The following is a 25,228-nucleotide window of genomic DNA, read 5'->3' on the forward strand; positions in this document are numbered from 1 at the left end:
AGCAGGTGTGTGCAGAATTGCTGTGCATCCGCGGGTGAGGCTTGGCTTCCTTGCTGCTCTGCAGGGCATCTCTGACCACCCAGCCAGAGGAGAAGGGGATATCTGCAGGGGAAAGCACCAGCCTGGGCACCAGGTCGTGCCTCTCCAGCGTAAGGATGAACACTTGTTACAAGCAGACAGTATTTTTGGGCAGCAAGTGGAGTGTTCCTGTAGGATGGCGGGCAGCGAAGGCTCGTGCTGAGAGCAATACAGCTGAATAGGTGCACATCACCACTGGAAGGTGGGCCTGCTGCTGCCTCTACCAAATTTAATTGCTTCCTTTTAGCAGGTTTTGATTTGGACTTGTGTCATTTCACCCCAAATGAGGTTAATGATGCTGGTAGTGATAGCACATCTGGGCTAGCAGGGCTTGAAATAAATATCTCTATTAGGACTGGATGTTTTAGGGTTTGCAGAATGCCACGTAGAGGAAGCTGCTTCTCTTGTTCTACTGCTTACCTGCTGTGCAGCCAGAAAATCTCTTCCAATTACAGTTTTGATGCTTGGGAAGGGAACTTGTCTGGAAAGGCACAGAGAAGAAGTGAGTAGATGGCCTTGCTTGTCTCCAGCTACACTCGGCTGAGCAGAGAGACATCTCCTTGGGCAGGTGACCTACCCTGATGAGTGACAGATAATGTGACTGCATCCCTCTGAGGGCTGAGCAGTCTGCATGAGAACTGGTACCCAGTGGAGGCACAAACACCCAGTGTTCCTGCAACAGCCCTGTGTGGGCTGTGCATCAGGGGCAGAGGCACTGAGGTAAAAGAACAGCCCGATGAGAGGACCAAATGTTTTTGGTTTTTGTTTTCTTAAAGCCATTTGCAATATTTCTTTGGCATTTTTAAAAATTTTCTCCATTCCTGTTACAGTTCCTGAATGCTTCCAGCTCAGGTGGCAGATGAGGAAGAGGCAGGCATCACAGAGCAGAGGTTGGAAGCAGGCTTGTGTCTGGTGTTTGACAGGCAGAGTTCAGAAGCTCTGTTGTAAAAAAGCTTTGTGTGTATTGTACGTGTGTGTGCAACAGCCTCTTGAAAGCTGAAGGTAGTTACAGAGGGTCTAAATTGAAACCTGAAAATTTATCCTTGAACGAGCTTCCTGGTGTTTGGCTTCAAAAGCCATCAGAAAGGCTCTTGAGAGCTTAAGTGCTGGGGCATCTGCACACTGTAACATTGTACATGTGTACAAACCATACAATTTAGAAAATGTTGTGGTTTTTTTTTTTTCCACCAATGAAATACTCAAGTGGGATGCAATAAAGGAAAAAGCCATTACCAAGCAAAATACCTGAGTGAAATACTCAGCAAGAAAGGAAGGTATTTGAACATTTAGATATTTACTTTTCCAGGAACCTCTTGAAAGCAAGATGTGTTTTGTTAGCAAAATTATTTGGTTCTGTCTGGAGTAGTGCTTTGCTGTTTTATTGCTACTCCTGTAATCAAGTCTTCATCCTCAAGTTTGTTATTGCTGGATTGCATGGGGAGTGGGGTTCTACAAACTGTTGTTATTGTTGTTACTGGCCCAAACCAGGACAGTTGGGTAGTGTCAATGAACTTCTAGGCTGAACCATTTGATCTTTCTGAGAATGCATGTGGATTTTCATAACTTTGACAGTCATCCTATGACCTTTCCAGTGCTGTCTCAGCCATTATCTTTTGGTCATAAGTATCGTAAGAAATAAAAGATGTTTAACCACAGCGAAGAATTAAATCTTCTGGAAAGCAGAGTGGTTTTCTCACTGACTGATGTGCATCTAGATCAGCTTGTGAAGGGTGAAAGGGCTGCAGGGCAAGAGACACAGGAGCTGAGTGGCAGTCAAGCCAGACAAAGGTTGCACGGTCTGTGGCTTCTGTATTTATTCATTAACTCTGCACAAGGTCGTTATTCTTGCCTGTGATTAGGCCACCATGCTGACTCCTGGAAGCTGCTTCTGGGTCTGGTGGGGATTCTGCAGGAGCTGTTGTACAGCTCACCTTTGCCAGGGACAATGTGAGCCTGGCTTGCAGGAAAATTACCACCAGGCCTCCTCCCCGTGCTTCTAGTTGAGGCTGAGAACTCCAGAGGAGGTAATTGCTGATAGTAATCAGGCTGGGTGTTGAATAGGAATATAAACCATTTAGTGCAATAGCTCTGGTGATGATAAAGCCTTGGGAGCAGTTGCCAAAACAGAAGTTGTGTTTGCATATCTCTCATGAGCCAAGTGCCACTGTGCAGTAACACCACTCAAGTGTGTGGAGTTACACCCAGGAAGTTACAGGATGAAACATGGTTATTAGTTCTGATTTATGTCAAAAATCACTGAAGTTCCTGTAATGAAAAGGAGGTCTTTACTGAGTCCATGTCCTCCCACATGATCATCCTTTCATTGCTCATGGGGGGTCAGAATGAAGCTGGGCTTTCCATGGACTGGGCTGGAGATACTTTTGCTCCAGTGAGTATCTGTTACAAATCCACTGAAGCCCTGGACAGACTTAGAATTTCCTTGGGTTCTGTGGCTGCCAAAACTGTTCTGCTACCCTGTCCTGCACTGGCACTCGGGGAATTCATGAATCAAGATGGGCTGTGCCTACAGTGAGCATGTGTATCCCTGTGATAGAAAACCTGGAGTAGTGGATTACAAAAGGCACGTTCATTTACCTGACAAAAGGTTGTCTCCTTGAATTATTTATGAGGTTTCACATCATGGTAGTAAATTTTGTAAAAGCAATGAAGTCCTGGTAACGTGAGCCTCTTCACTGCAGCTTCTGTAGCAGTTTTGCTGAGAAGGTTCAGGAGGTGGGGGGTGGAGGAGGAGGAAGAAATCGGCAGGCAGTGGTGGGATAGAGAGAGGCTGCTGGTTTTGTATGCAAATGATGAGGTGTGCAGAGCAATGACGAGTGAATTAGTTGGATCATCCTGTGCTTTGGAGCAAAAATTTATGTAGTGTTAGAAAATAACTTATGCTTCAGGGTAGGGTGAGGGGGAAAAGGTGGGGAGTACAGATGCAAGGACAGAGAAGGGTGAAAATCTCATGACCACAAACAGGCAGCGTTCCCATCTGTAGGAATGCTATTTGCAGGGGTTGTTTCTTTAAAGTATATACTCATTTTGGTGAGGTTTCCTTATCTTGACTTCCACCAAATGAAGGATCATGCCAGAGCTAGCCAGGCTTTTTATGGCATTGGGTGGCTGGAAGGCTGGTGAGCACGCAGACCATGTGGTTGTGGACCAGAGGATAACCTGGAAGATACGTGGCCCAGAGGAGCATTAGGTCAGTTTTACCCAAAAGGGTTGAGCCAGGGCACTAAGAGCTGGTAAGTCCTGGTGGCAGTGTGGTACCTTCCTTTGATCCCTGCTGAACACTCTTTCAGAGCTCAAAATCAGTGATGCAACAGGCAGGATGCAGGTTTGGTGAAGCTGGCACTGCCTACCTGATCTGTTGATAAACAGAGCCTCCCTCACACTTTCAGGCTTCTAAGCCTCTTGGCCTTTCAAGTACAAAGTTACCCCTTAAACTGTTAAATTGGTGGAAAACATTGGGAATGTTGTATCCAGCTCCACTGAAGTGACAAATGAGGATACGATTTTCCTTACAAATACCAGTGCCTTTCCACTTGTAGCAGGGCTGGGTCCTGAAACTTTTCTCTTGTTGCAAGCCACCTGTTTGTTTGCTGTCAGTCTCTCCAGCAAGTACTTAAAATTCTTCAGTCCAGAAGAAGCCAGTATCCAAAGTCTGAGTTCACATGCATCCTCCAAATAAGAAAATAAGATGCATATTTCTAAATGTTTTTTCAGAGTCGACCTTGTATAAGCCACTTAAGTTTTGGAAATGTAGAAAGCTCTCAGATTTAATTTCTATTGAATTGGAGACAGTCTTGTGCCTGAATTCTCATCTCTGTTGCAATCTCTGTTGTAATAACATCTCTATTGTGGCCAGTGAACACTTTCTCTACAGTACAACACAACGAGGGTCATGAATGTAGCACCTTGCTTGCATTTCTAATGTATGGTGGGGTTTTGGCAGCTGTAACATGGAGACCAAAATAGAGATAGACTGAAGCCAAGCGAAGCATCTAATATCCAGCTTTATCAGGTGTTGAAGATTGAGTCAGGTTCTGGGCTGTGAGTGGTTGAACATCTTTTTATTGCTCCATAACGAATGCAGCAGACCCAGTAGGAGCCAAAGTACCATTTCCTCATGTCTGAGGTAGTCTTATGAATTAGAAGTCTCTCCTAAGACTTCACTCCAGTGTCACATTCCTCTCATCAGGGGCCAGATGTGTGTGTGTAATGTATTGGGTGGGCTCATGTGCATTCAGGACCTTTGCAGGGGGAGATTTACCTGTTGCCCAGGTAAAAGTAAACCTTCTGCAGCGTGCCAGGGGAAAAGAAGGGTGGAAGAAACAGAATTTAATTATTCAAGACCTGCAAGCTGAAGAGTTTGAGGACAGTGAGCTGGGCATGCGTCACAGCTTCATGGGCACTCTGCTTTCCCCTCCTCCCCTGTCTGCTCTGGGAAGGAGGGCAGGTTACTTGAGTATGAAAAACATCAATATTTTTCCTCTTGATGTAGCTCTTGGCTTTTATTTATTCTGGTTTTGTTTGCTGCGAAATCTTGGTAATTGTCAATCGGTGACCAACCTGATGACATTATTTTGCCTCCCACAGAATGGCAACATTTTCAAAAGCAGAGACCAGCAGAGCATCAGCCCCAAAGGAACGCCCTCTGGGCAGGGATGTTTTCATGCCCCTCCTTAGCTGTGTGCTGTGTGACTGCTCCTGATTGAGCCATTCTTCCTGATGTTGGCTTTGTGTGATGCAGAAGAATTTGCTGTTGTCAGTCTTGCCTGCTGTACTATGTTAGGTTCAAAAGCTGAGAAATATCATCATTGTTTTTGAACCTCTGGGCCAACTTAATCTTAGATGTAACAATGCTGTGGGATTATGCTGGGGACAACTTTCAGGTCTTTGTCTTTTAACTTAAATATCATGGTGGATGTGCATGGTTCTGACATGGTTTTATGTTTGTTTTTTGTTGTGAGACTGGGAAAAGAAAGGCATCTAACTCATCTGCTGTCTGCTTATGCTCTGGTCCCAGTTTCTAAATAACCCCATTTAGCACTTGCCCGCCTGTTTGACCCAGCCACAAAAATGTTGTGTTGGCACTTCTGACATCAATACTGCCTTTTTACCCATCATCTTAAGGCTAAATTGAACCTTATGTGTCACTTGCTCCGTGCTATGTTTATTTGTTTTGACCTAGTCTTCACTTTAGAGAAAAATCTAACCAGCTCTGTCTCTCTCTTACTGTCTGCTAGGGGCTGGGGCTCTCTTTCCTGGGAAGTGGCTCATTCCACCCTCAGTTTCCTTCTCCTTCCCCTTGCTCAGTTGTGAGTTTGAAGCAGCTGGGTATTCAAGTGCTCTGACAGACACCTCTTGGCACAAAGGTCTTGCTTCACTCTTAGGGCTGCTGAGCTACTCCTACCTTTTCCCTGCTCTTGGAGCCCTGTCCTGACAGCCTTGCTGGTGCTGTGTCAGCTTGGGCAGGCCCAGCACCACCAAACAAGAGGTAAAGCTGTGTCCCCAAGGCTGTTATGTGGGAATCTTCTTTTCCTGCCTTTCCTCTCTTGACACCACTCCAAGTGGAGCCTTGTGCTGAAAGCATTGCTGGTTTGTGCAGTTTAGCAATGTGAGTGTGTGTGCAGAGAGCAGCCTTTTTGATTTTATAAGGGCCACTTAATAAATGTCACTTATTTGTTGATGCTTAGTGCATGGCTGCCTCCTCATTGGGAAGTAGCTGCCAGACCCTGTCCTATTCTCTGGAATCTCAGCTGGCTGGTGGAAGAGAAGGTTTTGCCACTTGCTGAAAGAAGAAGAAAAAAACCTGCTTTCACAATAGCTTGCATAGTGCTTGACTTTCATTCTGAGTTGGCTCTACTTAGTGCTGTATTTTTGCCATTTCAGTTATGATTAGATCCCACAAGATAACATGAGGGTTCTTGTATGTGAAGTTTTTCCAGAGAAAACCAAGCAGCTGTAGAAATGAAAGGTTTAGTTAAGTGGTACCTGTACTCCTTAAAGGGGAATATCTCAGTCATTGCACTGGGGTGCTGGTGAACTACAAATGAGCTGCTGTGGGTGTGATGCTCCAGCTGGGGCATTGCCTGCGGGCTGTGTGGGGACCACAACTGATGTGAACACCTTCAGCTTCTTTACTTACAAATGTATGCTCCTTGTTGGATGAGGGATTTGTCTGCAAAGTCTGGTGCTTCAGGGGCTGGGTGGAATGGGTGTTGAGAGCACTGCTTCATCCCACACCTGAGCTGCCAACCTGCACTACTGAATGAGCTGCAGCTTGTTAAATGATTCTGAAGTTTGTAAAGTTTGTTACACAGACAGTCCAGATCCCACAACTGAAGCAAGGACTCTTCCATGTCCATATTTTTTTTGTTTAACTTTCCACATGAAGCTAACCTTTCTTCCTCATTTGGCTTGGCTGCAATATTGTTGTAGTGTCCTGTGCTCTTACTCTTTCGTACTGCTATGATATTCAGGTTTAGTATTTATTTTCTAGTAGTTTCTGAATAGCAGAGTGCTTGTGTTACTGTCAGTGAAGTATAATTAATCTTGAGCAGATAGCTGCAAGGAGTCCAGATAGATTTCAACCCATGGTGGCATGCTTAGAAGTGAGGAAATTAGCTTGGAAATTGTTAAAATTGCTTCTGTGTTAATCTTGCTGTGAGACCACAGCTTCTGGCAGTATGTGGGTTAACAAGAGGTTTATGGCTGAGAATGAGGACGATTTCTCTTTTTGGAAGATTCTCAGCAAAGACCTTGTCTTACACCTTTGCTTTGAGGGGATTTACACAGAGGAATTTGGCCCATTTTCCCATTGCTAGGCCCATTTCCAGGTGTTCTTTTATCCCCAGTTGATCTTCTGGCCTACTTTCTATCCACTGTGTGTTAAAAGGTGACCAACCTGTCATCTTGGAGCAAAACCTGTGTGCCTCAGGCTTGTTCCCTGGGGAGACAAGTAATTCTTTCATGGCAGCCTTGGGGTTGCCCCCCCTCCCCATTGTTGTATGAGCATCTTGTCCCATTCTCCATTGTCCACTCCTTATAATGGTTTTTGGGTTTTTTTTGTATAGCTTTGTAATAGCCCTTGCACTTCATCTCTAAGTAAGATGAAACTAAGGCTCCAGAGACCCCAGTGTGTCAGTGCTGGAGCAGGAAATGCAACTCAGATCATGTAATTCCTCCTACTCTGTTCCTCCTAATGGAGTCATCCTCTTTGTTTGGGGATAAATGTTTCTCCTGTGATGTATGAACCTGACATCAGATTCAGCTGCAAGCACGGAGGATTTGGACTCCAGGGATGGTATCTGTCCCTTGGTGTTGGGAGAGTGGGAAGTGTCCTTGTGGATGAAAAGCTTTGCTGAAGGACACTATTTTCTGGCAAATGCCTGGACATGAAAGCTTGGGCAGTGCTTCTCTCTCTACAGTTAGGCAGAAGGTGAGAGGGCTTGCTGCTGAGAGCTTAGCACACTCAGCACTGGGCTTTTGCAAATTAAATGGGTGCCCTCTGCTGCATAAGCTCTATGTTGGCCATGTAAATTATGGTCAGGCACCTTTCCCAATAAATGCTTTCCTTAAAATTGCATTTTTGTGCTGATGATGCACTCATTTAAAATTGGATCTCTTGTGCTTATTGTCTCCTTGTGGCGAGCACTCACTGGTGGGACCTGTTAGTGGGGGAACTGTAGGGCAGCAGCTCCTGACCATTCCTGGGACATTAATCCCCTCAGACAGTACCTGAGATATCATCTGAACATTTCCCACTCCCTGTGTGTGTCTCGGAGAAATTCTAGAGGCCATTAAGCTGGGTAATTTACATGCTTCTTGAGCCTGTGCCTAGGGAAATATATTTCACAGGTAATTTCAAATCTCTTGGCGTGTGGAAGAAGTCATTATTCTAAATAGAAAGGGGCTGGTGATGTCACGGGCCCCATTGAGAGGACCACATTAGAAACTAGGATTTTTCTCTCTTACAAAAAAAGAGTCTGAGGCATTATATTAATACAGTTTTTGGATGTCAGATGTTTATGGTTTTAACCTGGATACTCATTTGGTGCCGCAGAAGAGCAAATTATCTTGTAACCTTATATTTCAGTTACATGTGAGCATATTGTGTGCGAGGGCTGGGAGACCTACTCTGGGGTATCCATTGGGGTGTGGGGGTCCTGCTCCCATGCTCGAGTGCAAACATCAGGGCAAACATCAAGATTTAGTGACCTGAGGTTGAGTAGTAGTTCTGACTCTGCTTCTGAAAGTCTGTCTGCATTTGAGATTGCTGCTTTGCTATTGTAGCTCAGTTCCTCCCTCTTGAAAAGATGGAGAGTATTTTTTTCAGACATACTAGGAGGGTTTGACAGTTTAATGTTGCTAAGTTCTTTCAAACTTCTGTTTGGGCTTTTGCACCATCTGTGTTTTAGTTGTGATCCTGCAGTAGTGAGGTGAGGGAACACAACTGTGTGACAATTGTGTGCTGCACTCCTGGTTTGTTACCTTGAGGCATCTGGTGAGGAGAGGACACACCTGTGCTGGGGCTCCAATTTCCTGGAGCAACCCCGGAGGAATTTCCTGGCGACCCTTCCCTTTTACTAATGGAGATAACTTGTTGCAGACTGGCATTGACTTGTAGAAGAGGAACTCCCAAGATGCTGGGTACAGCATCATTGTTTCTGAAGGTTCTCCAGCGCAGCATCCTTCTTCCTTGGGACAGGAGGTACATCCTTTTCCAGTGTGTTAAGCTGTCTGGTGCTGGAGATGGGAAAACTGAGCCTGAGGGAGCAACCCCCTGAGTGTGTATAGCAAATCCTGTAGTACCTTCTGAGTATTTCCATTGTGGTTCAGTGACCTCCATTTCAATAGCCCAGAATCCTTTCCAAAGGAAAGGTTGTAGGTATACGTTTTTCCTTCTGGAGGGAGCAGTGTTTGTCCCAGCTGCATGGGTAGGAGGAGAAGAGAGGAGGTGACCTGTGGAAGCTGATGGTTTCATCCCTGTTTCTGGAGTGCTTGGAGTGATGCAGCAGCATGGAGACAAAACTGAGCCTGGCTTCATGCTTCCCCTGTCCCTGCCTCAGAGCGTGTCTGGTGCCACCTTGCAACAGGAGAGGTCCTGCAGAAAGCTTTTAGATACGTATCACGGAGTAGGGAGGTAATGGCTTAAAATGCTGTACATTTTTTTTTTTTAAATGCTCTCCATCCCCACCCCTTTTTTCTTTCCTTGCTGAAAGGGAGTAATACAATGAAGAGCTGCCACAAATGAAGGCGACTGCATACAAAATAACAGGGGCCTGGGGGGTTGGCTGGTGAGAGATGCAATGAGTGAGCATCACTAAGTGCTTTATAATAACAATAATTACAGCACTCTCTTAGGCACAAGGAATCTCTTGGGTAGGGGGAAGGTGGGGAGAGGGGTTGTTCAAGATGGGCATTTAACTAGATGGGCATCTAGTGAGAGTGACACCTAGAAAGCTCTTGAGGAATATTGCATATGGTGCTGTGAGAGGCTATTCCAAAAACCCCAGGAGACTTGGATTAATATGGTTGGAGGCTGAAGAATAATGGCAATGGGTGCACCTAAATAGCTCCTGTAGCAGGAGGTCTTTGTGGTAGAGGTTAATGAAGCCTTCTTGGTAAGGAAAGAAGTTGTAGACACAATTCCACAGAGGTCTGGCTAGGCAGGAGTCCTCTATCAGACTCCTTAATACAGCTTGTGTTTTAGTGACCCAGTTAATCATTGTGTGCTTAGTCTGTTGCTGATCAGCTGAAATCTGAAATTGGAAAAGTAGATGCTGAAAGCAGTCCTCTGGCTTCCTGCAGCTACCAAGTTACTCATTGTGCCATTTTCAGCTTGGCCATGCTTGTGTTTTGCTGCAGCTCTCTATAGCAGCATGACTCTCCCTGGCAGTAGGAGCATGGTTGGATGGAGTACTTCGCATGAACAAGAGTGATGGGGAAGTTCTTTGTAGGGGGTTGTAGTCAGTCCTTTATTTCCTCATTGCCACTAGGGCATGACATCTCTTCCTTACCTTTTAAACAGCACAACTGAGAAATGAGAGATGACTACAATGTGTGTATTTAAAATGCCAGTCCAGGTGCCAGGGCATGGTGTTCCTGTTAAGCTTTTCTCATACCTTGATCAGGCTCTTTACACAGATGAGCCAAGTAAGGGGAACTGTTTTGCTTAATTTATGTCTTACTGTTTGCACAGCCAAGAGGTGGTTGCTGTGAACTTTCCTTATATCTCGCAGGATCCTGCATCAGCTTGGGCAGTCCTGCTGTTGCTGAGCAGTGATACAGGAGCATGGGGCAACTCAGAGCATCTCATCACAAAGCTGTTTGCATATCCTTTAGATGACAGTGTTCTGGTGGCACAAAATAGAAACGCTACCCAGACTTTCTTGCTCCAGCCATCTAGCCTGATGCACTCATGGGACAGCTTCCCAGTTTCTCCAAACTGTGAAAAAAAAGCTCTTCCACTTCCAACCGAAAGTGCAGATCCTGCAAAGTGTGGCTGTTTTGTCTTCTGGGGTGGTTCAGCCTTCCACCTGGTGATGAGGATTTACTGTAATAAGCTAGAAGATGCAACAATCTATCCTACTTCTGTCTAGCTCCCAAGAGAGCCATGAATTATACACAGAAAAAACAAATAACCCGATATGTCTGTCATTATATCATAAAGGACTTTAATAATTCATGCAGCTTGCAAAATCCTTAGTAAGACCTACCCTCCATAACCTTATCTTTGCTGTGTGGGGGATGGTATCTCCTCAGCCTCCACTCAGATTGCATCTATAAAACAGAAGGAGGCAGTGAGAAGGAAGGTTTTATCAGAAAACTTCATCTGTATAATGGGTTGCAAAGCGGTGTGCAAGAGTTATCAGCCATTGGGGTCCCAAGAGGTGCTGAAAATGACAAATGGCTGCACTGGGTGAAATTTATGCAGGTAGTGTGCTTCATAAAACTGACACCTATTCACTTATTTATTATTTCATTGTGTTTCAAGTCCAGATCTATGACAGGCTTTGAGATCAGGACCCCAGTTCTAATTCTGCGTGACGAGAGTGCAAACACGGTGGAACTCGGAGGCATCTCTTGTTTCTGATGCACATCAGCATGCCATGGAAATCTGGTTGCAAGGTGTAAAATAAGAGCTTTCAGAAAAGCAGAGAGGACAAGCATTAGGTTAGCTTTGGCTCCAAAGCCCATAGTTAACTGGCCTGGGTAGCACATTATGGTACACCAGTGCAGCTCCAGCAGTGTTAGCCATTGCCTTTGGCTTATTTTGCTTGTTACACTCCTGGGGCAGTGATGGTGCTTCTGCCACCATCACGTGAGAGGCCAAAATATGTGAGCTAGCATTTAGTTTCCATTCACAGGGCCATCCCCGTAGCAGCAGGAACAGTCCATCTGGATCTCCAGATGTAAATTCAAAACCTAATTTATTCCTGTTAGTCCTGGTTTTGACTGGGATAGAGTTAATTTTCTTCCTAGTAACTAAATAGTACTGTGCTTTGGTTTTAGTATGAGAATAATGTTGATAACACACTGATGTTTCAGTTGTTGCTAAGCACCAAGTCAAGGACTCATGCCATGTCAGAGAGAAGGCTGGAGGTGCACAATAAGCTGGGAGGGGACCCAGCCAGGACAGCTGCCCCATGCTCAGCAAATAAACTAGAGATGGGCTCAGCTGAAGGGGGCAATGATCACCTCTTGGGGACAGGCTGGGCACTGGTCAGTGGGCAGTGAGGGTTTGCATTGTGCATCACTTTTCTGTCCTATTAAATTGTCTTTGTCTCAACTCACAATTTGTACTTCTCCCCCCTGCCCCAATGCACTTGAACGGAGCGTGAGTGAGTGGCTGTGAGTGAGCAGCACCAAAGCTGCTGCCTTGGGTGAAACCACGACTGTGGAGAGCCAACCAGGCTCACTTTTGCTTGTGCAGTTGTTAAGTGGCTTGATCACACTCCCTGCATGGCAGGGGACTTCTTGCTGAACTTCTGCTGTGTCCTAGCTGAAAACACCAAGCTAGCTGACCAACTAGAGGTGCTTGGTTCTGCCTCCACTTACAGAAGCGTGAGTTGGTTGCAGTGTGCTGAGTTCAGACGTATGCCTTGAGACTGAGAGGGTTAATTCTGGCAGGTTTTTGGTGGGCCTGGGGATCCTCATGCAGACATTCTGCAAAATAACTCTTAATTTTCAAATATGCCTCATAGGATGTCTGTGTCAGTGAGTGCTGACCTGGAGATGAGCTTTAGGCTGATTAGGATGGGAGGAACTCAGTGATGGGGCTCGTGGCTGGAAGTGTCTTTTGGGAAAGTGCTGTACCCTGCCACATGGTCTGCAGAAGATGTTTCCTGTGGTTGCTTTGCCATTTGCTCTCTGGATTGTTGTACCAATGAGGAGCCTGTACCTGCTATTGACAGGAGAGTGCAGTGTCTGGGCAGGCAAATGTACCCACCAACACATTCAGTGACTTCCTCTTTCTTTTGGCAGATCATCCACCAATGGATTGCAATTTTCCCCAAACCTACTCTTAGGCTTTAAATTATTCACTGGGTTATCCTTTGGCCTCCAGCTCCTTTGCATATCAAATACTCCAAATCAGCATTTTGTGAAGTTTGAAATTCAAGATATTTTGATTGGACATGGAGTTCTCAAAGAATAGTTATCGTGGCTCTTTGTCCTTCTAGGAGGGCATTTCAAATGGGGTCCTGCAGGGATCTGCCCTGGGCCTCCTTTTATTCAATAGTTTCATTAATAACTTAGGCAATGGAATGGGAAATATGGTTATAAAATTTGTAGGCGACACTGAGCTAGGAGGGGTTGGATGTACTTTGGAAGGCATTATCAGAATTCAGAATGATCTGGAGAAATTGAATGGTGAGCTGGGTATCAGCAAAATGAACTTTAGTGAAAACAAATGCAAAGTGCAGCACTTAAGAGGGAAAATCAAAAGTATGAATACAGAATAAAGAGTACCTGTCTGGGTAGCAGTGTGGCAGAAAAGGTCTTGAGAATTATCATGGACCTCAGACTTGGAGTCAATGCAGTGCTGTCGTAGCAGAAGGGTGCATTTATTTTGCAACATACCATAGTTTCCTGGACAAGACTGCAGAGGTGATGTTTTCCTTCTCCTACAGTACTGGGCTTCAGTTGTTGGAGTACCTGATCTCACATGGCATGAGCCTTTGGAGGTGTAGGCAAACAGTAGGGAATCCAGAGGAGGGCAACAAAAAGAATGGAATATTTAGAAGACAGTGCAAAAGAGGGAAAATTGGGAAAAACTGAGTTTAGAGTAGAGAAGTAAAGACCTAAATGGCAAAGGATACAGTAGAATATTGGTTTACCAGGTGTTTGGAGATTGTCATAAGAATTTCTCAGTGTCTACTCTAAATGGGCTCAGTGGAAAGAGGGAAATGAGGCTAAGTGTAGATGAGAAAGGAACATTTTCACCTCATGGTGAAAAGAAAAACCTTAAAAAGGTACTGTGGGAATCTTGGATTTACCCACAGCAGATGAAGGAAAGAACAGACTAGACAGAACTTCATGCAGAGCATTCAGGTGTTTAGCTGTCCCAGTGCAACTAATGGCAGAAGAGAAATTCCCAAAGCATCTGCCATCCCCCATCTCTGTGGCTGACTGAACACCTGTTTTGTTTCTAGGTGGACTTAGCTCTTAAATGGTTAATGCTTCTGTGTTTCAATGGAGAAATTGTGTTAAACAACTTTCCCATTGCCCTAAAAGTCATTGGTGTCAAGTTGGTGATTACTGTTGGTTTTCACACAGGTGCCTACAAGAATATTTGTGCTCAAGAACTGTTAATGAAACAGAAAATTTATGTATAACTGTCAGATTATTTTCCCTTTTGCCCAGCTCTATTTATCCTTCAGCTGAGAAAACTTGCCAGTTATCCTATTTATTGTATTGTGAAACTTGATAAAGGCATCAAACTGGGATAAGAGTGGATCTGGTGGGGGTGGGGAGATGGGACTTGTTTTTTGGCTGTTATTATTAATTTTTTTTGTAAGACTTACCCTGCTGCAAAAAAATCATAAAGGCAGGACAGAGGAACAGGCACAGAAGGTTAGTGTTTGAATCAAGAACAAACTGAATGTAGAACACACTATCCCACTGTCTTTCCCCTTCTTATTTCTTAAAGATCTTCTTTAGGATATAGTTCTAATATTCATTTGGCCCTTCCTCTCCTCTTGTAATAATGTCAAAGATGCTTTCTTATTATAGGGGAGAACAGATGGCAAAGGTGAAAAATATCTTGACAAATATTAAAAGACTAGTCCAGCAGGCAAATTCTTCCCACCCCTCCTTTATATAAACAGCTGTGCACATACTTAAAATTAAAAAGGGGTCATAAAATGACAGTGTGGGAGGCTTGATGATGTCTGGAAGCACGGTCAGTAAGTTATTTGGTTATTTTGAAAGAAACAGGTGCTCTCTGGGCCTTCTGGGAGAAGAAAAGTCAGCTTGCTTTTCCTTGATGTGCAAATATTGGCTCACATGGGGTTTTACAGCCTAGGTGTGTAAGGAGTGACAAAAACTTGGAGGGGACAGGAGCCTGCACATACAAGCACGCAGGAGTGCCCACTGACACATGTGCTATTAAAGGATTAAAGCATCTTGAAGGAATAAGCCAATTAGAAGAAGTTCCTGCACAGCAAAAATCAGACAACACAGTAATTAATAACCTTATTAAATAGCAATATTTGGGCACTGAACCAAAGCGTATGAATCAGAGTGAAGCATTCTTGGCTGAATACACTGTGTGAAGTGTAGACACTTGTGCAGAGCAGTCTGTGTGTAGAACCCAGTAAGCTTTGGGGCAGTTTATCTACTTAGCAAGTAGTTTTTCCTCTTGTCCTTTCATGTTTGTGTGGATCTTTCTCTTCCTTTTTGGGCCAGGAAGGCAGCAAGAGAAAAAGACTGAGTCTCCTGTCTTTTTTCATGATCCTCTCTCCCTTGCAGCCAAACAAGCTCTCTCTTTAGGCTGCTTTGAATAAAAGTGTCCTCAAGCAGAAAACTCTTTTTTTGTTGTTGTTGTTTTTCTTCTGACTTCTTTCCCTGTGCTTTTGTGAGAGGCAGTTTGCAGTGAGGCTTGTGTTCATTAGTGGTGTGTGGGCTGCCAGGTAGAGCCCCAGGGGAAGGCAGGTGTTGGACACAGAGGGGTGCCACCCCTTGAGGGATGTTACTCTGCAGGGGCAGCTGGAGTCTTGTTTCTGCTCCTTTAGCAGTTGTGTTTCTGCTCCTTTAGCAGTTGTGTTTCTGCTCCTCAGCCTGGCTCAGGCCCTGTGAGAAAATTGCCTTCCCCATTCCTAGGTTAGACATGAAAATGTGTGACAGCCTGTGAGGGTCTGTCCCGTGTACCCTGAGCCACCAGAAGCCAGAGTGACCCTGGGCTGAGTTGCAGAGGTGCATCCTCATGGTGCTGGCCACAGGCTGCCAGTGCCCACCTTGCATTGGGGGCTTGTCTGCAAATGTTTTCAGCTTCTGTAGAGAAGAGCAGGACTCCAGGCTGCCTTCTGTGTGTACAGAAGCATAGGAGGATGTGAGCCAAGGCCAGCCTGGATCCTCTCTTTCCAGGCAATTCTCACTTTCTTCTGAAGCTGCACAGCTGGAGCAGTGGTGGAGCCTCACAAACCAACATGGAAATGCACAGAAGTCTCAGCAACTGCTTGGGCCACCTAAAGCATGAAGCCCTAACCCTAAGTAAGCCTTGACCAGTGGCAAAGGTGCAGGCACCCACTGAGCAGGAGTTGGACAGGCAGGACATTTTGTGTCCTGGTGCTGCCTACAGCAGCACTGATCTGTCTTCTGATGTGCTGCTTGTCACAGTAAATATTTTTGAAGCTCTGCAGCTTTTTTTAAGCCTACTTTATCTCATCTTTAAGAAAAATCAAATATGCAAATGATGAAATCAATTAGCATTTTTGTAGTTTTCTTCAGAGAGGCAGTGATAAATGGTGTTGTGTTTTCAAAAATCATTTATGTCCCTTGTTAAATGTTGCAGAGGAGGCTGTAAAATACACAGGGGAAGGAAACAAACCCTTTTTTTAAAATGCAAGGGATTTTAAATATATATCTTGAATGTGAATGAACATGGTTGTGCATATGAAAGTTGTAGAGTTGTTGGGTTGGAAGAGTCCCCAGCAAAGGCAAAACCCCTTGAGATGATGGGGGGTCACTGGGATGTGGTGTACATGTCAGTACTAAAGAGATGGGGGATGGCAGGGCTGCCAGGCTCCTTTCATGCTGTTCTGTAGGCACGGAGCTTTGGAGTGCATTCCCAAATATTTGAGCTCAAAGATTTTCTCCTCAGCCATGTTTAGTCACTACAGAGGACACTAAAATGGTGCTTGGTTTAAGGAGGAGACTGCAGATGTGGGTCATAAAGGGGCCTGGTGGCTTTCTGTGCCCAGCACTGCATCCATGCCCTTTATGCTGTATTTGTAAATGCCCTTTCAGAAGAGCAGCAGAGCACTCCAGGCTGTGTGTTTTGAGGGGTTATCACCCCTCAAGCCCTGTAACATCCCCAGTGATGGCCCAGGAATGCAGTGCCTGTTGTGTCACAGCTTCCATGGGAGACACTTCAGAGAGGAATCTCCATGTTCATGATGGGCTTTCAGTGTCCTTACCCTCATCCTTGCTACAGTCACTTTACATAAAATTTTAAGTGCAGTGTCAGTGGGAGAGAGACAAGAGGCAGAAGGTCAACTGAGACAGAATAATTAAGGGTTTTATGGGTTTTATGTTTTTTTTTAAATGATAGCTTTCAACCCAGCATACAGTGAGATGAGACGAGACTTCCAGATTTTCAGATCTGGCCCACTATAAAGCCTCCTGAGCATGGACTTTACCAGGGCTAGAGGGACATAGTAATGGGTCAAATACACTCAAGGGTTTTGCCAGTGGAGTGGGTAAGGGGTGTGCTAGTTGGAAAAAAGCATTTTTACTATCACTGGCAAAAGCTCTTGTCTGTACATACCACACCCAGAAAAAGAAGCTGCTTCTGCTATTACTTTTTTAAAATCTAGAAACCTGGTATCAGCTGTGCAGAAATCCCCTTTCCCCTTTTATGATTGTGAAATACACTTTTTTTTTTTTAATGGAGGTACCTAAAGCTTGTATTACAAAGCTTACTTGGGCTCTGAGGAACTGCTGGTCCATAAGGTTTAGAGGCAGCTCTCAAGACTGCACAATTAAAGCAAATCTTTTCCCTGAATGAAGAATCCAATGGCTTTTCCCTGAAATAGTAGTACTTCTTGGGGCGGAGACAGGGGGTGGAATAAGTTTTAGAACATTTTTTAAACAAATCTGACTAATTTTAAATCCCAGCCCAACTGAGCACTCAGTGTTTCTTTTGCACATGCCAACAGTGTGATACTGATGCCTCTGTCTTCCTCTGTAACTAATCCTCTCTGAAGGCTTGGCCATAGGTGCCATTTAGGTGGGTCTGAGCAGTTGTTAATGTTGATGGATACAGCTGGAGATGGATGGTATTTTTCCTTTGGTGGTGTGGGTGTTCCTGGGGGGAGCTGACACAGGCAGGTGTCATTGAAATTGAGGATCTTGCACAAAGCTGGAAATTAAAGGAGGGTGTCAGTTCTGTAAGTCCACAGCAGGGGTTCTTGAGCCTGTGTCTGAGTATGAGCATATAAATGATTTTTTTTTTGTTCACTGGACAAACTGGAGGAGGGGAAAAAAATTAAAAAAAACCAGTTTGGGTGTTTCACAGTGTTTAAATTAATGGCTTGCATTAATTCATGAATTCTGAAAAGAATTCAGAAGATTTATGGATAACTTTGGCAATCTGAGTAAATCTTTGATGGCAGGTAAAATGTTTGGCTGACAAAAGGAAAAGTAAATCAACACACCAGCCCAAACTCTCACTCAGCTCTCTTACCCACTATCTTTACAGTGCCAGTCCCACTGAATGCTTCACTTTCCCTTCTTTGGCAGGCAAGTGGGTTTGCAGGTGTCTTCACCCATATCCTTTCCTGGATTTCCTCTCTCCCCTGCCAGGCTCCCACCGAAGAGACAGTGTTCCATCTGGGAAATAGCATAACTTACAGTGGAAAACTGGAAAGATTTGGTGTGTGCAATAAAATCTTGTTTTTATCCCCAGCCTTGTATATTATTAACTGGCATGAATTTTGCCTGTGTGAGCAACAGGCATCTGTCTGCCAGTCCCTCCTTCTGTCTCCTTCCCTCTCCCTGCCCTTCACAAGTGATTTTTCAGCTCTATTCTGCCTTTCATCTCTGGCATCTTTCTGCTGTGATATTTCTGCCCAGTGTTTGGACTGTGTTGTATGATTCAGAGTCCTCCATGGCCTTGCTTCTTAGTTGGGTTTCTTTGCTCCTTGACCTCCCAGAGGGTCTCTGCTGTGGGTTTGAGGGTGATGGGGGAGTATGTGTGGGGGGCATCTCTCTGCATGAAGATTGAAATGTCTCTCTGAGCCCAAGCAAGGTGCAAAAACGTCCTCCCTGGCCTTCTACTCCTCGTGCTTCTTCTCTCCTTTCTCCAGTCTAATGTTAAAGGATGGATGAATCTGTGGAAAAAGCAACTCCCACGGTGCTGGATGGTGCTTTTCCAGGTCAGATGGGAGATTGGGCATTTGCGTGACCAGCGGCTGGAGTCAGGAAATCTCATTAAAAGAAGGAGAGCTATCAAGTTCTGTGGATTTAGTGGAGGGTTTTTTGTTGTTGTTTTAACTCAGTGTTGTTGCTCTAAGCAGAAATCTGTGCAGTTGGGTACATAAGAGGGTGTTGTGCACGTTGGAAGGGCTGGCAGCCACCTCCTCTGCTGTACAGGGACCAGGATGAGGGATATGTAGCACATGGCAGCTCCAGACCCTTCCCACTGCCCCAGGAAGCAGCTCTGCCCATGGGCAGGATCAGTGCCCAGATGAGGTTGGGCTTAGCTGCAGGTGCAAAGCAGCAGAGCCCTTGGGCACTTGATGCCCTCTGCTTGGCTCCTGGCTCTGCCCAGGTCCTTTCTGTTGAGCTGCAGTAGGACAGGCACCACTGGTCCTGCCATGGTTTGCTCTGCCCCAGAGCCCTGCTGAAGCAGTGAACTGTTCTCTCTACTCCACAACACTTCAACCTTGTTAATCACTGTAGGCTTAAATAATTATCTGCTGCAGCTCTTTATGTGAGAAGGAAAAAACCAACCAAACATGCATTATGATTTTGATTGTACTTTTTCCCACCCTTTCTCTCTGTGTTGCCTTGTGCACAAATTTTGAAGTCTTGAAGTTTGCAAGCTGCCCCAGCTGTAATTCTCCAAGCCACTTGCTCTTCATCTGCCTGCCCTTGGTGCTGCAGGGAGGGAGCACTGAGCTCAGCTGAGGGCCCCCATCTCCTCCCTCTCCCTTCAGTCACCTTGCTTGTCTGCCAAGTGCCAGGGCTCTGACTCTTTCTTTCTCTCTTTTTCTCCCTTTCTCTTTCTCTCTGTCTCTGTCTCTTGCAGTATGCAGTACTGGGCCAGGAGGCTGGAACAGGAGATTGATGGAGTGATGAGGATATTTGGTGGAGTCCAGCAGCTCAGAGGGGTAAGCTGTCTGTCTTTTACCTGTGCTTCCTTTCTTGTGGCAATGAATGTTCTCATCTCCAGAACTCACCTGTATGAACAGTTGCAGTAAGTCACCCCCATGGCTTGTTCCATGTGCAGGGTCCTGGCTGGCTGTGCTCCTGGCTGCTGCTCAGTTGGATGCATTTATTGAGTGTGTGGGAGCCAGTGTGTTTTGTACCTGTCTGTCTCTCGGCCTGCATGTCACTGCTATCTGAGCATGTACCAGTGGGGTTTTTTTCTATGACACACAAAATGCATCTTAAATCCAACTAACCTTTCCTCCAGGGACTGCAGGTAGTTTAATTTGTGTTTTAATTTTAAACTTATGTTGACAAAGCAGGAAATGTTCAGAGGATAATTTGGCTAGCCCTTGGAAGCCCTTTGGTTTTAAATCGACGTTGCAGGTAAAACTGTGTAATCCTTGTTTGGCTTCTATTACCAAGTGCACAAAACAAAACCTGGTTACAGATGCTGTCATCTGGTCCCTGACTTAGCACAGATGCAGATGGATGCAGGATGCAGAAGCCACATCTCCTCCTTTCCTGGCAGCAGTGCTCTGGGTTGGGCTAGGGCAGTTATCAAATGGTTTTGTCATGGTTTATTAGGCTTGTGGATCAAAGGGTCTTTAAGACCTGCCTGGTTTCTTCTTGCCAGTAAGACCCTGTTTCCCTTTCCCAGTACTGCTGTGCTGGCTAGCTGTTTTGAAATGGAATAGTTTGAAATTAGGGTTATGGTTTAATTTGTAGAAAATGGACTTCTCTAGCATGATAAATATGTTATCCCAGAAAAAAGCATGGGGTGTATTTGTGTTTCCTCATGGCAGTGGCATGTTCTTCTCAGATGCCAGTGATTTATGGGCCTCCTTCTGTCTGTCTTACACTAGTAGCTATACTGGTCTCAGCAGAATTGCTCATGTTTTATGCTGTTGGTTATACTCCATTGCCTAAATAAAGAAGTTGAATATTTTCTTTCAAATCTTTTCTTTTAAATGCATTTTAAAATGAGTGTAACTGAAGGCTTGCATTCATCCTTTCATTCACATTCCTATTTGAGCTCTAGAATGGTGTATCTGGGCTTTGCTTGCATTCATTTCCTCCAAACTTCAACTAGATTGATAGAAATGCATTAAAAGCTAGTACTTATACACTACTTTGGTCTTAACAAATATTTTTTGTTGTATCCATGCATTTATGCAATGCAGTATTGCATGTTGGCAGGACCTTAGAATGAGAGCCAGGGATGCAAGTTTTTCAGGCAGTGCACAGGCACAAAAGCCAGCATACTCTTGAGCAGAGAACACTTAAAAAAACAGCCTGCTCCTATATTTCACAAATGTCCTCTCTCCAATTTATTCTTATTAGCTTTGATTTTGCTCCCTTGCATGCTAAATAGGTATATCATGTAATTTTTTAAATGCCATAATTAAATAGAAATTACACCTCCAATTTGCCAGCACTTGACTCCTATTGGCCAGTCAGTCAATTACAGGTAAGAGAGCTTCCCACTTTTTCTGTTTAATTCTTCTGCTAGATCATAGTGCATCACTGTAATACCAGATAAAATGACTACAGAGGGATGTTTTGAAATCTGTTTTGGAACCTCCTTGTGAAGGGAGGGAGCTGTGCACGACTTTGTATCTGGTGAATGCATAAACCACCTGAAGCCAAAAAATGAGCTGCTGAAAATTACAACATCAAGCCATTAAAACAAAAAGAAGAGGCTGTATGTGGCTCTCCAGAAGGGGAGCTTGAGATGTGGATCTCAGGTTTGATTCATAAATGGAATATCAAGTGAATGGCAGTGAAAGACCCCACCACTTGCTAGTGCAAAGTGGCATTGCTACACTGATGCCAAGTGGCACAGGGTGCTGTGTCCTGAGGAGCTGGGGGCTGTACTCTCAGGGGGTCCTTGTGCCCACTACTTGCACACAGGGTCACCTGGGCAGCAGTATGGCAGCTGTTTAATGTCATAAAGTGGTTCTGAAACCCACTCTGAGACATGGATTAGGAAAAAAAAAGTTATATTGTGCTGCAACTACACTTGAAATTTAGAGGGTGGCAACTGATTCTTATGACTGTGTGTTGGTGGGGGTCTGTTGTGCAGGCAGGGGGTCCCACTGGCAGCTCTCATGGGAATGTGAAGCACCTGGGATGGTGCTGTGCCTAAAATGGATGTTTTCTTTCCAGATCGAGTCTCCCTATCATCCTGACAGACTGACAAATAATAATAATAAAAATACCCATCTCTGAGGGTTTTATGGTTTACTCATGACTTTTTTCCACAAGTTGCTGTGAAAGGATGTGGACCTGTTCCTTGGTTATTGACTGAAATCATAACTGTTGTGGCATATGAGGCATGAAATTTATTGTCAGAAATACGGTGTCCAGGAACATAACTGCTGAATATTTTGTCTTGCTGGAGTGCTGCCCACCCAGGAATGATTCTTACTTTAACTCATCAGCTTTTTCCTTGAGTTGAGGTACTAAGTGTCAATTGTCCCTGCTTCCCTTCTCTCCTGCAGGGTGGACAGGCAGTCATCTCATCTGCTCCCCCTGGGCAGCTTATCCAAGCTCACACCATTCAGATGCTTCTTTGCTCAAGTGGAGCAATTTTCTGCAGTAGTTACAGAAGAGGGTGAGAAGCTCTGAGATGCAAAGGGTTGTCACACCAGGGGTTTGCCTTTCAGCTGTGAGACACCACCTCATTTCTTCCCTGAAGTCCAGACCTTGAAAACACCAAAGTTCAAATGTCCCTGGGGGTCAGACTGGCTGTGATGGGGCTGCATGTACATAGGAATGTTGTGGGCTTGGGGCTGTAGGGAGGACCAAGGCCTTGCTGGGTTGTTTCTTTGCCCAGTGAAATCAACACTCTGGGTCCCTGTGGTGCAGCATCATGTTGTCTGGCTGGCTGGCTTGCTCCCAGGGGGCCTGAAAACAAATCCCAGCACACAGAGTTAGGGCATGTTGCTTTGCCTCTTTCTCCTTGTTTCCCTTGTGGCTCACCAGAGGTAAATGAGAACACAGATCTTTGCTAATTTTACTCTAACTGGCACAATGGTATGTGGAACCCTAGAAAACTAGCTGAATGGGTTGAAAATCTTGAAATAATTTTGTTGTAGAATGAAGAATATTACACACAGAAATCCAACTCCCCGACTTCTGTTCTTTTTCTGTTAGTGACTTACTTCGTGGCTACAATGGACTCTTCATCACTTTGCAGGACAAGAACATGTTTCTGACCTTTCCTGCTATACTGCACTCAGTTTCTGTTAACTTCCAGTGTTTTTGGCCCAAATAAAAGTTTCTGACTCTAGTCAAAGGTTGAAAATACTTGTTGTTTCCAGCCTAGATGGTTCATTCATGTTGCAAAACCTACTCCAGGGTAGTTTCTTTTAGTTGAAAGAGATTTCCCATGCTGGTTCATCCCTGTACTGATCTACCAATGTCCTGTTGTGCCAGCACTCATGGTGGGACTGATGGCAGCAGGGCCACATGTGCTGCTTGGGTTTGTGCCTTGCTGATGTTGTGTTATCCTTTCCTGGATAGCCAGGCTGAATTTGAAAGTCTCCTCTGGCTTTTTACCTAAATTGTGGTTGATCCTGTGTCTCCTGGGGTCAGACTGTGTCATTGTCCTCCTCCAGTTCCTTTTGTCTAAGGCTGCCTGTTAATGGGATTGGCTCTCTGATGAAAATCACTGAGGAAGCCAAAGCCTTCAGAATGAGAAGGGGAAAAACTGGGCAGTGTAAGTCCTGAGCCCCCTTTTCTATGCTGCCTTCCTTTCTGCTCTTCTCTCTGGCTCTTTTGTGTGACTGGCAGATACAGATACTGCTGGCCTGGTGGTGACAAAACACCCCGTCCCTAAAGGTCCAGATGGCCCCAAACCTGAGCCTAAGGTAGGAGGTGGTAAGCAGTCTCTGGCAGAGCTGGGCAGGCAGTGAGGAGCTGCAGGAGCTGGGTTTGTCCTCAGCATGTGTGACATGGAAAGGAGAAAGAGCCCAGGGAAAGGGGAGACTCACACCGTGCCCTTTGGGATGCAGCCTGCTACCCATAAGGGCTTTGCTGAACATAGCACAGCAGAAGTGGCTGGGCTTGGTCCTTGTAATCAACATCTTATTTTTCACTTCAGTGGATTTTTTATATCTCAGTCTTCTTGCTTGTTAACTTGTTCTGTTTTATCAGCTTTGTTTTGCCAGCTTGGCATTTCTGCCTGGAAGAAGTGCTGCTGTTCATTCATCTGGTATTTTGTGAAAGGGAAGGATAAATCCTGCTGGCCAGTGCTTGGGCAGAGTGACCAGGATCTGTGCAGCTATTCCCACCTTTTTCCCCCTCACAGCAGGGCCTGCAGTCTGCCTGTCCTTTCTGCTCAGTGCTGCTTCTCTGAGATGTCACTTCTTGTTTTCAAAGCATTGCCATCCTTGAGCTGAGGCAGCCACAGGTGAGGAACTCTGCTTGAGCTGTGCACAAATAGCAACTTGGATTTTAAATGATGGAACACTACCAGATCTGAGGAGCATAAGTGGCATCCACCTTCTGTATTTCTGCAGTCACTGACACTCCTGTGATGGGGTCTCTGCAGTACTGTTTCACCAGGCTGTTAGAGAGAGAGACCCTTTAGTGCTAGCACTGGGATGTAAGACACGCTCTTATCAAAGGAACTATCAAAGTTTTCTGCTCAACTTTTTTCACCTTGGGAAACTACTGGCACAATAGTGACATAACCTAGATCTTCCAAGTAGCTGTGGTATATTACATGATGTTTATTTTGCTCTTTTGTTTTCTCTGGGTATAGAAACTCTCACCAGGGCTGGAGAATTTAGGATGTGCTTAGGAGATTTGAAATGAATGATGCTAGAGAGTCATAGCCCCTAGAACAGTGCTCTGCCTGCAGTGTCTGAGGAGCACATCTGCTCCCAAAGGGCTCTGTGAGATGTGCTGGGCACTTGCAGAAGGACAGTGAAGTGGTCATTAGACATGGCAGAGTTGGGAATAAAGCTAAACTTTTGATATTTAATCCAGTACCATAATCTACCATTTGGACTTCAAAACACTGTAGCAGAGTGCATCTGGTTTTTCCTTCTGTGAGGAGTCAGCCTCAGGCTCTGGAGTGGGAGATGAGCGATGCCCAGGGACTGCACTGTGCTCAACAGAGTTGAGAGAAGGAGTTTGAGCCCCAAGCTTGGGCAACACACAGAGCCAGCTGCTTATGCTGCAGCAGCTCTGAATGCCTGCCTGCTTCCAAATGCTGTGATGGAGGAAAGTCCTAACTTGAGTTTTCCAACAGCTGGTGCCTGCTGGGGACAGACCAGGACTATGGACTTTGTATCCCAGTGAAGTGATGTTTCTGTGCTCTTGGTTACAAGAGCTCCATGCTCTTGGTTCCCAAGCTCTCATGCATTATCTGTCTGATCCTTGCTGTTCCTCTCCCCCTTTTCCCTCCCCCTCTCCTCCCAGTGTGCACACAGCCTGCTTCCGCACACCATCGCTGTGCCCTCCCCTGCTCCTCATGTTTGATAAGAGGAAGTGTGTGATGCCAGATAAACACATTCCTGTTCCAAACTGCTTG

The 25,228-nt window shown here is 45.2% G+C and overlaps 1 protein-coding gene across 1 annotated transcript in view; it reads left to right on the forward strand.

The window, feature by feature from the left end:
• The window catches only part of CACNA2D2 (calcium voltage-gated channel auxiliary subunit alpha2delta 2), a 199,169-nt gene that overhangs the window by 3,825 nt on the left and 170,116 nt on the right, over positions 1–25,228 (forward strand). Inside the window, exon 2 of the mRNA XM_071755640.1 lies at positions 19,565–19,646. Within this exon, the coding sequence (XP_071611741.1) occupies positions 19,565–19,646 (82 nt within the window). The remainder of the gene's footprint in view (positions 1–19,564; positions 19,647–25,228) is intronic.

The sequence above is a fragment of the Heliangelus exortis genome, chromosome 12 (assembly GCF_036169615.1).
Source record: "Heliangelus exortis chromosome 12, bHelExo1.hap1, whole genome shotgun sequence".
In the NCBI taxonomy this organism is placed as follows: Eukaryota; Metazoa; Chordata; class Aves; order Apodiformes; family Trochilidae; genus Heliangelus; species Heliangelus exortis.